The sequence below is a fragment of the Trifolium pratense genome, linkage group LG4, assembly GCF_020283565.1.
Source record: "Trifolium pratense cultivar HEN17-A07 linkage group LG4, ARS_RC_1.1, whole genome shotgun sequence".
Taxonomy (NCBI): domain Eukaryota; kingdom Viridiplantae; phylum Streptophyta; class Magnoliopsida; order Fabales; family Fabaceae; genus Trifolium; species Trifolium pratense.
This window is the reverse complement of record NC_060062.1, coordinates 35,198,909-35,209,472: the sequence shown is the minus strand read 5'-3', so window position 1 is coordinate 35,209,472 and position 10,564 is coordinate 35,198,909. Positions and strand designations below refer to the sequence as shown.

At 33.5% G+C, this 10,564-nt stretch overlaps 1 protein-coding gene across 2 annotated transcripts; it reads left to right on the top strand.

The window, feature by feature from the left end:
• Positions 1-209: 209 nt before the first annotated feature.
• LOC123924318 (nijmegen breakage syndrome 1 protein-like) lies at positions 210-9,932 on the top strand. 2 transcript variants are annotated; one of them, XR_006814668.1, is made up of 15 exons: positions 242-380; positions 518-571; positions 1,958-2,207; positions 2,309-2,391; positions 3,953-4,083; positions 4,760-4,806; positions 4,924-5,032; positions 5,229-5,315; positions 5,646-5,820; positions 7,066-7,604; positions 7,802-7,863; positions 7,980-8,085; positions 8,202-8,254; positions 9,512-9,608; positions 9,762-9,932. XR_006814668.1 is itself a non-coding variant. In XM_045977167.1 (14 exons), the coding sequence occupies exons 1-13, from the start codon at positions 344-346 to the stop codon at positions 8,250-8,252; spliced, it is 1,731 nt and encodes a 576-aa protein (XP_045833123.1). In that variant the 5' UTR covers positions 210-343; the 3' UTR covers positions 8,253-8,254; positions 9,512-9,932. The 2 variants fall into 2 exon arrangements, 1 of the variants encoding a protein (XP_045833123.1); XM_045977167.1 differs by having other exon boundaries at positions 210-380; positions 9,512-9,932.
• Positions 9,933-10,564: the final 632 nt, after the last annotated feature.

Below are 10,564 nucleotides of genomic sequence, written 5' to 3'. Positions count from 1 at the left end.
TCAACCTTCAAGTCCACCTGTGAGACACATTAGACTGGAAAAAGAAAATTATTGAACAAAGCACATTCATAAAACAATTCTTCTTTACACCAACCGATCATATAAATAATAAATAATTTTGAGAATGTGTATATAAATAAAATATTATATCAAAATATTAAAAGAAAGAATAAATTAAAAAAAAATTATATCAAAATATTTTTAATTTTACATTTGACCCGTTGGATGGCAATTAAACGGCGTGTCGTTGCATTGCAGTCTTAAATAAACTTTTCGTTGCATTGCAGTCTCATCACTATTTTCAGATTTTCTCTGCTTCAGTGTTCCAACAAGAACAAGAATCATGGTGTGGGGTCTTCTCCCCGTTGATTCTCTTTCCGGTACCGTTTCTTATTTTCAGTAAATCAAACCTTATTGTTACCTTTCAATTTTTCTTTTCTTTTTTTGGATTATAGGTTATTGATTTTTGCCAATAATTTCATATTTATTAATTAATTAATTTGTATGTATATGACAGGTGAAGATAATTACTACATTTTCAAAACTGGAACTTACAAAGTTGGTCGAAAAGGTATTATTATAATCTATGCTTTCTAATTTATTTATTTTTCTTTTCGATTAAGTAGTCTGGTAGTTAGAATTTTAGCTTAAGGTAAATAAGTGAATAAGTCGAGTGTCCGGAGTTTGAACCCTAACCCGCATATATGATGCAATGTACTTACCAGCACGAGCTAAACTGACGGGGACATATTTCTTTAGTGTATAGCTTGTAAGGTTTATGCATAGCATATATTTGTGTAAGCTATTTGGTGATTAAGTAATTGTTTAAATTGTTTTATTGATTTTGTGTTTTTTGTTGCTAATACTTCATACTTATTTCCTTTTCGAAAAAGAAGAGAAGAAAAATATGTTTTTTTTGGTATTGGCTTACCTTTAATAGAGTGAAAATGTAGGGATTTGGTATGAATGATATATGTATAAGAGTGTTTCAGCAGAAATGCTGAATCTGTTACGTTATGCTGAGTAACCGAGTGGGTTTTTAACTCTTAACATGTCCCCTCAGGCAAATGACTTTAGGGTAATGTTTTAAAAACCGAACCGGATGTGGCACTGACTGCAGTTCAGTTATTTGAGTGGTTTGATTGCAGTTTTGTTTCGGTTTGTGCGGTTAAAAGAAGTTGAGCCACGACTCAGGGGTCTCACTGGTTCGATGTCATGTTTCCTTTTAAAACATTGCTTTAGGGATTGATGCTTGTATAATGACGGGGGTATTCAAACCTTGTTCTGAATTTACAATTTGTTAAGAAAAATTAGGGTCATAAAGGTCAAACACTTGACAACTTGATCAAAGAGAGTATTATACAAGATCATAGACCAACTCATGAGCCCAGAAGATTAAATTTCATGTAGAAACCTGGTAGTTCTATTTATCTTCAGAACTTTGTACCATAAATTACAGCCATATCTGTACTTCACGAGATGTGTGAATAATAACAGAATCTCGTTAATGAAATGATTAAGCAGTTCAGGCCAATTTACTGAAATAGAAATTTCTTTCAAATGTCTGTTCTTGAAGTAGGGGGGGGGGGGGGGGGGGGCTGAAAAATAAAGATGCAGCAATTAGATATAAATCTTAAAAACATTTCTGTTCCTATTCTTCTAGGGGATATTAACGGGCACAGGCTATCTGATGTATTCAAGTTTAGTGTTAATTTAGCCTCCTAATCTAGAGATTCCTTTAATCAAATTTCAAAATGTTGAACCATGACATGGATGCAGTTTGTCCCAACAAAAGTAACTGTAATTCAGGCGGGCTTTTCAGAATGGATGGTTATGACAATATTCTGATTTTCTTGTTAAGTTTTTGAAGTATTTTCCTATGGTAATTGTTACTGATTATTGGTTTTATGGATACCCTGATGATATTTAATAAGATATTGTTACTATCTGCGTACAGGTTGCGATGTGATCATCACTAAAGATAAAGGGGTTTCTCGGGTCCATGCAGAAATAGTTGTTAATACAATGAAGATGTTAAATCCTCGTCATTTGTCTGCCAGTGTACAGATAAGAGATTGCTCGAAGTATGGGACATTTGTGAGCAAGAATGTTGGGCTCAAGAAAAAAGTTCATGAGCAACCAAACAAAGAAGCAGCATTACAGGATGGCGACCTAGTTTCTTTTGGCACTGGTAGTGCTACCTACAAGTATGTTTACCATATTTTCAGTTTGATGTTCTATTCCTTTTTTGTGCCACTCTTAATTTTTAGTGTATGTGTTCGTTAACACTTTGAATTTGATCTGACAGGTTTTGCTACGTCCCCCTCATTCTTTTCAACTGTTCCTCAAATCAAGTGGATCGATCTCTTGAACAGAAAATTTCATCAATTGGTTAGTAGAGAAAAACTTATAAATTTTATTCATACTTATAAATCATGAGCACATATTGTTTTATTGCTTACTTGCACATGATATTGCATGTTAGTTTTGCTAGTGGCATAGTGTTGATATTATTGAATGCTTAAATTTTGGCCTTTTCAACATGCATTACTCATCATACCAAGATGCTAATAATGTATTAGTAAACAAGTATTCACTCTTTGTTATGTAAATTGAAATTATAGCATTTTTGGGAAAGTCCTAGCTTCGTAGGCCACTGAGCTTACCTTGCTACAATCACAAGCTGTATTAGATTCATTTTATTTAGAAACATCCTAGGCCTCTCAAATTGTAACACCAGTATATGCTATGATATAGAATTGGGAGAATTAGTTAGGAAATTATAAATATGGAGGTTTATCGGGTTAGAGAGATCATTAAGTATTTTGTAAAGTTTAGTGAATAGAGTAGTGACCATATTGTAAAAGGGGAAACCCTTGGAGTAGAGTTTTCTTTTATTCTTTTCGATTCAATTCTTGAGTTCCTTAACAATCTACCTATATTTATCTTTCCTCTTTAAAAGGAATACTCCTTTTGGTTGGATAATTAAATTGTGATCGTTTGATAAAAAAATACTTTTGTCTTTACGTCACGCGAATAGTAACTGTTGAAATTCGGGGAATTTAGGTAAAAGAATAGGAGAAAATAATAAGGAACAATAAAATATTATTGATAATGATGTCAATAACCCTAATTACAATATTTACATTATTTACATTAATCAAATAGTATGATACTACCTTGGTATTTATAACCAAGTGAATAAATTTAAATCTAAACTAAATCCCTTTATTATAGGGCTAAGAATAAACAAACCAAATCGAGATATTTTCTCAACAAATAATATTATAATATTTTCTATTCTAACACTCCCCCTCAAGCTAAAGCTTGTTACAAAATTAACCCTGAAAATAAATTAAATCCATTGATAGCAAGCCAACGAAGAGCAGCAACCAAAGAAGCAGTAGAGGAGCGGCTGAAGAGATGAATCCATATCAAATTAAGTAAAAATACCCGCGGATTGAAATATCACAAACGGGGCCCGCGGATTAAAGAATCACAAATGGGTAACTGTGGTTAAAGGTAACGGGACCCGCGGATTAAAGAATCACAAACGGGTAACGGGATTAAAGGTAACGGGGACCCGCGGATTAAAGAATCACAAACGGGTAACGGGATTAAAGGTAACGGGGACCCGCGGATTAAAGAATCACAAACGGGTAACAGGATTAAAGGTAACTGGGACCCGCGGATTAAAGAATCACAAACGGGTAACAAAATAAAAAGAAATTTCATTGACGGCTAGGGTTTATATGAAAAAAAGGTTAAGTAAAGCATATATGAACAAAAAGGTAAGTAAAACGAAGAATAATCGAGAGTTAAATCTCGGGGAAAATTGCAGCGGAATTATGTTTCAAGGTGGATACCATGGCTCTGATACCATGTTGAAATTTTAGGTAATTTATGTGAAAAAAAGTTAAAGCACAGTAACTAACATATACTTTCAATTTAGGTGCTAGTATTGCTCATACCTTGAATGAAGAGTGCACACACGTGCTGGTAGATCAACTCATGCCCTTAAAGAAGGATCTTGTTGAAGCAGTTGTGGCGAAAAAATATTGTGTTCTCAAAACTTGGCTTGAGGTATAGAAGCAGTCAATGTCTGTATTGGTTATTTTGGGTTTTCAACTTTTCATTATGCTATCAATTTGTTAGAGTCAAGTGATGATTAATACTTGTATTTGTAGCTTGATCACATGAAAGTTAGTTGCTTGCTTGCATACTTTTTCATATTTCATGTTATGTGGTTGATTTTTTAATTACTTTATGCATCTGAAATAAAATGTGTTCTGAAAGACAGCTTTTTTCTGCAAAAGAATTGATTGTGTGAAAGGAGAGTTGATATATATGGATACAGCTAAATGTCTTTTGTTGTTTACACACGACTATAATATATTCAGATCTTTGTTGCATTCGCAAATTGTGGGGATAATTTGCCAAGCATCCTTTCAGAATTTCAGTGTTTTAAGCATCATAATAATTTTTCATGTAGCTTATGGACCCTGTATGACATAAGAATCACATGATCTCATTGATGTCAAAGAGTAGAGTCATGCATTGAGTCTTGTTACATATTCACTGGTTGTTTCTTGGAGTAAAAAGTTCTAAAATTAATCTATCATAGAATAATAATAACTCATCAAGCATAAACATATTGTCTAATTTTTAGTCTACAAGTATGAGGGTAATTTCAGGAATGTCTAGATTTCTTTTCACTCATTGTAAAGATTTAAGTTGTGACTGTTTGTTCCCTCTATAGTTTTTTGCAGAAAAGAACATTAGCAATGAAATTCCTAGCTGTCATTCGTAAGTACTTCTATAACTTAGTAATTTGGCTAAGCTGGCTTTATATCGTGACCGACCAGTTAGACCGACTAAAGAAGCTTTTATTGTCTTCTTTTGTGGCCCATTCTCCTCAAACAGACATATTCCGACAGTGTCAGTGGAAGGAGCTTCTATCAAAGTTGCTGACCCTAAAGCTCGCGAAAACTGTTTGAAAGGATACACTTTTGTATTGGAATCTGTGCATTTGGTAGGTGCTTTCAAGTCTTCTATACTCACTTATGTAGTGGGAATTTTGTTTGAATATTGAAATGTAAATATGCAGGACAGACATCTGGGGGTTTCTGAAAATATAAAATGAAAATATCTTAATATTTTTGTAGGCTAGAGCATAGCATAGCTTATCTTGACACAAATTAATTATCTTATTCTTTACCCTGTTACAGTATAAGTTTGGGGATCAGCTAAAGTCTTTATTGGAAGTAGCTGGTGCTAAAACTATTTCATTTCAAGAATTCTCTTCAAATAGCCAAGTATGTATTTTATTTCTTACTTGAATTTGTTAGATTACAAGGTAGATAATGATCTTTTGGAAGTGACACAAGTTAGTTCGCGATTTATATGCTTATAACATCATAAACGTTCTGTCAAAAAAATAAAATTAATCATAAACTTATATATACATACTATTCTACGTGCTATTAACATACATTTAAAATAAATTATTCAGCTATATTATGATCTTTTGCTTTTCAGTCCTCTTTCCCTTTATAGCATTAATCCAAGTGAGGCGCATAGCCATCGTTGAATAGTAAGACACAGTTTTTGCTTAAAAAATCTGATTTTTCATTTATTTCATGTAGGGTTCAGATTATGGAGATGATAATCGTATGGTTTGTGTCATCCCAGGAGGAGCCGCATGCAAACCTGATATCTTCAATAAATTACTAAGTTCCTTGCTAAAAGTCAATGAGATGGATATAATAAATGCTGCTCTTAGTGGAGATCTAGATCTGTCAATTTTAAAATCACCATGCGGTAAATACTCTATATTTTTAGTAATTTACTTGCACGGTCCAAAGTCCAAACCCTTTTATTTTCTCTCTTCGCATGAAGAACCTAAATTCTAACTTTTTTTACTTATCTGGTTAACTGCTTAGTATGACATTATGAATTGCAAGAAAGCCTACTTCGACCTTTATTTATGTATGTACGAAAATATATCTGCTTCAGCCTCTTCCATAAAAGAAGAGAAGCAAAAATCATACTATTTAATTAACTAATTGATCAGCTAACAACAAATACTTCAAATAATTTTTACAGTATTATTAAGGAAGATTAAAATTAAGGAAAAGAGTGAAATTGTTGTCCTATCAAAGTTTTACAGTATTATTACTTGTTTGCAAAATTAATGATAACTTCTAATAATTTTTTTGTGTTACTCAAAAAAGATTCAATTAACTTCCATTCTTTTATCATATTTTTGTTACATGTGAAATGTTGGTAGTTATCAAACCAGTTCTAGAATAATATGGTTATTTTTAACGGCTGATTCACTTATTCACGATTTCATGGAAAGTGAGTTGTAACTGTGGTCTCACCGTCTCAATATTATTATATTTGGTTGTGGGGGAGGGGATCTTTTGAACACCTTTACAAAAACAACAGCATTATGGCTTTACAAACTTTTCAAGAAATTGCCTGTAATGTTATTACTAACTTGACAGCTTTGAACCATCAGCTTTGATGTCATTATTGTCATAAGCTTTAATTTGCATCTTCTCATAGCTTCTCCAAATTGAGTTTGCTTAACCAAGGATTTCTTTAACTGAAGTCAAGTGAAAACAATTACATATTTATGGGCATAATAAGATGGGCACTTTTGAACTCAAGAAGAGACAATAGATTTCTGAACTTCTCGAGGAAAATCATCTCGGCACTAATATATACCCACATCTTGATTCAAAATCAGAAAATAATAAACTAATTACGGTAATTAGAGATTCAAGCTGCAAAACCCCCAATTTTTAGGGAACTATGTCACAGCATATTTTCTCAAGGAAATCAGTATGCTACCTCAGCAGCCGTACATATTTTGTTATGGACTGGACAGGGGCTGCTGGCAGAAGACAAATGTTGAAAGATTGGGATATTTTATGTATAACATTGCTTCAATAATTTTAGTACTCTATTTTTTGCAAGAAACAAATTAAAACACCATATTTAGTGATGAACTCTACTCTAATGTGTTACATTAATAACAATCTGTATGTACTGTTGCAGTGGTTATTTCATCGTCATGCTCTACAGACGAGACAATTGTAGCAGATTCGGATACTGAAGTTGAAACAGCCACATCACCCTACGCAAACGAGGCAAACGAGGCAAACGAGGCATTATGTGATGGCACTAATGTAAAGTATGTAAAATCGGAAGAATTGGATGATGATTCTGGAACTTCAGACAAGAGAGAAAATGAGAGAATGGAGGCACCCTTAAATGATGTATCGACCAGTTTGCATAAGAGGAAAAATGATAGAATGGAGGCATCCTTAGATGATGTTTCTACCAGTTTGTATGTAACAAAACGTGCAAAAACAGAAATGTCCCTGGATGTTTCTGTCCGATCTGATACACATGCTACCAGCTTCAAGGATGGTACTGTCAGTGTCAAAGTGAAGAAAGACGAGGTTGATAATTATGCAAGTGGAAATTCAGATATTGTTTACAGCGAAAATTTAATTGTTCGAGATACAAACATACTTGCCAACAGAAGTTCTGCACTAAACAACAGAGTTCCAAATTTCAAACGCTTTCGAAAGGTGTGTTTTTGGAAGGGGCTTATTATGTGCTGTAGTTGAAACTGGAAGCAAACTTGTTTTGGTTAATTAGTTGAAGTTTTTTCTTTACGTGTCTGATTTTTATATTCCATGAAGCCTTATCCCTTCATGCAAGGTTAATCATTAAATATAAACATCTATGACTAATTAGTCCAATTTTCTTTGAAATGGAAATGCAGCCACAAACTCAATCTGGAAATAGTTTCAACAACCTTGTTCCATTTGCAAAATATCCATACAAGTAAGAATAATATTAGTTCTTACTTCTGAATGTTATTTTAAAAGAAATCTGGCTATCTTAACTTCACTCCATTTCTTCTGGTAATAAGTTATTTTTTTATTTATTTTCAACAATAGGGATTCTGACTATGGAAATGAGGAGAGAGCTGAGTACGTGAAGGAGGAGAAAAGACGAAAACAAAGAGAAGCTGTGGCTGATGATCTATTTATTAATAATCAGAAGGTGAGTCCAATACTCTTCATGTACCTTTAGATAGAAAGAGAAGGATGGGGGGGTAATCACATTAACCTTGTCTTGTTGAGCGTATATACCTTAACTTTTTACTTGTTCCGTTGCAGGGAAAAAAGAAAGGCACGGCTGGTTCTCTTCACGGCATTCTTACTAGATGAAAGTAAACCTCTTTCAATTTTTGTGTTTAAAATATCTTTGAAACTGAAAATTTGTTTCAAGTTACCCAAATACTGTTTTAATAAAAAAACATGACAAATTTCTCATGGCATATGTAAGACTCAGAAAGTATGATAACTTGTTTTAAGTGCAGCATTCATATGTTATATTTATAAAGGTTAGCCTCTTTCATTATTTAAATATTTTACAACTTTAAAATATTGATGAAGGTCCTGGGTTCAAACCCAAACAAAAGAGAAAAATATTAACCTAATAACTAATTACTAATATTGGCCATTTCAAAAACAAATTGATGAAACTTTAATTGGCATAAATCCTTTTGTGCTTCCAAAGTTATAAAGTAATGTTCTAATCGGTAATACAGAAAGGTAATAATATTGCAGAACTTTGAGGGCCTGCACCTCCCAATATTGCCAAGGCCCTAACTTTCTCAAATGACAAGATGCTTCTTCAGCTCTAATCCCTTCCTCTTGTTTATACACATGACATTCTATTCTAACCTAACTAGGGAGCCTGTGAACTTACTAACGAGGTTACCTATTATAACATGCCCCCTAAAGCAGGAGCCATCTGGGCTTGAAGCATGAACAATACACAGGCTCGCCGTCCACCCAACCTTATATTGAGATTTAACTAAATATAGAAAAATGAGAGCAATAAGGAACAAATCATCAAACCCTAGACCATTGGGTGACAGGCACTGATACCATGTCATGAACCATCATTGCGAAAAAGCTTAAGTGTGTAAACAAACTGTTGGTTTATATCTGACGGCCAGAAAGTATAACCTATTGTCATTTTATGCATAGGAAAAAGAGTTATTTTACATTGTCAAGTTAGAACATATAAGTAATTTCTGTTGCAATTCTAGTTAGGCCATTTGTTTCTCTTGGTTTAAAAATATACTGTGTTGCGTCTGTTCTATGGCCATTGTTAATAATGGCAGATGACAGATTATGGTACACAGCCAAAATTTCGCTATAAAAATATGGCACTGCAGCCTATAGTGGCAACTGGCAACATGATGCATCTATGGCAATTTGACAACATTTTTTATGCCTTAAACAAGATATAGAATCTGAATTGTAGGCAACAGTATAAAACAGGAAATGATTGAACATACGTGGAATTAGGTCAACTTATGTTTTCTTTCCATAATTCATTTGGTCTTTCAAACTTATCCAAATGTATGATGTTATGGTTATTGATAATACTTTATGCCATATTCAATATTTTGCAGCTTTTTTCCTGTGAAAAAGTGGACATGTTGTAGCAGAGGGCTTTCTCCTTGGATATGAACTTTGAACATACTGCGCATACACGCGTCTCAATTACAGGTCAGCTGAGTCCTCCTGTTTGTGTTTTGATTGAGAACAAAAAGAAGTTGTTGGCCCTATATGGTGACACTGTTCCATTGAGATGAAGATTGAAGGATCTATCTTGTTTCCATTGTTAGAATACGTAGTAAACAAATAGAAATCGTGTTTCAGGTCGGCTGACATGTGAAGGTTTGTGGCACAAATTCAATTTGTATGGTTAAAATCATATTTATTCTCTTCCTTTGTCACAGACAGAACCTGTTGTTGACTTGTTACATATTTCTATTCTTTTTGTACAAAAGGAAATATTAGTTGAACTACATGCTAGTTTTTGTTTCTTTCTATTCTTTTGTTGACTTGATTGCGCGTTGAGCGAAGCAAAATCACGGTGCACCATGAAAAGCCAATCTCTGCTAGCTTCTAATTGCCGCACGATCATACCGCAGAAAGGGCAATTTCCAAACACATCTTTCAATTTTTGTTACAAACCATGAAAGTTACTGCAATTAACATGTGCATTGTTATAGTTTTCAAGTGATGATTCATAAATCCAACTAATAAAGAATTGTAAATGGTTTGCCATTTATAACAGCTGGGCCATTTTTTTTTGTTCAGAAAAGGGTTCTAGTAAGTTTTCATATTTTTTTGAAACAAATTTTCATATTATGTTATATTAATCGAGACTAAACTCCTCTTAATTAAAGTACTAATAGTTGTGCTTAGATGAGATGGTGTGAGTCTCTTTCGTATCAAGGTCTTGGTTTTGATCTTCGGCTTAGGCATACAGCAGCGCTAAAACTCTCGGGGAGAGTTTGCCGCCCATTTGGGCACAATGCTCAAGGGAGTAGTTTTTGCAGTTGCGTATAGATGATATCTGGTTTACAAAAAAAAAAACTAATAGTTGTAAAACTTACATTTATATTTAGATAATGTCTAGTGAAGAGACTACAGATACAATTCTGATTTTTATTTTT

Bases quoted from the DNA above. Each gene is read 5' to 3' on its own strand.
- LOC123924318 (XM_045977167.1), top strand. From the start codon at position 344: ATGGTGTGGGGTCTTCTCCCCGTTGATTCTCTTTCCG. The intron at 5,316-5,645 runs GTATGTATTTTA...TATTTCATGTAG, and splicing joins AATTCTCTTCAAATAGCCAA to GGTTCAGATTATGGAGATGA. The intron at 7,605-7,801 runs GTGTGTTTTTGG...ATGGAAATGCAG, and splicing joins ATTTCAAACGCTTTCGAAAG to CCACAAACTCAATCTGGAAA.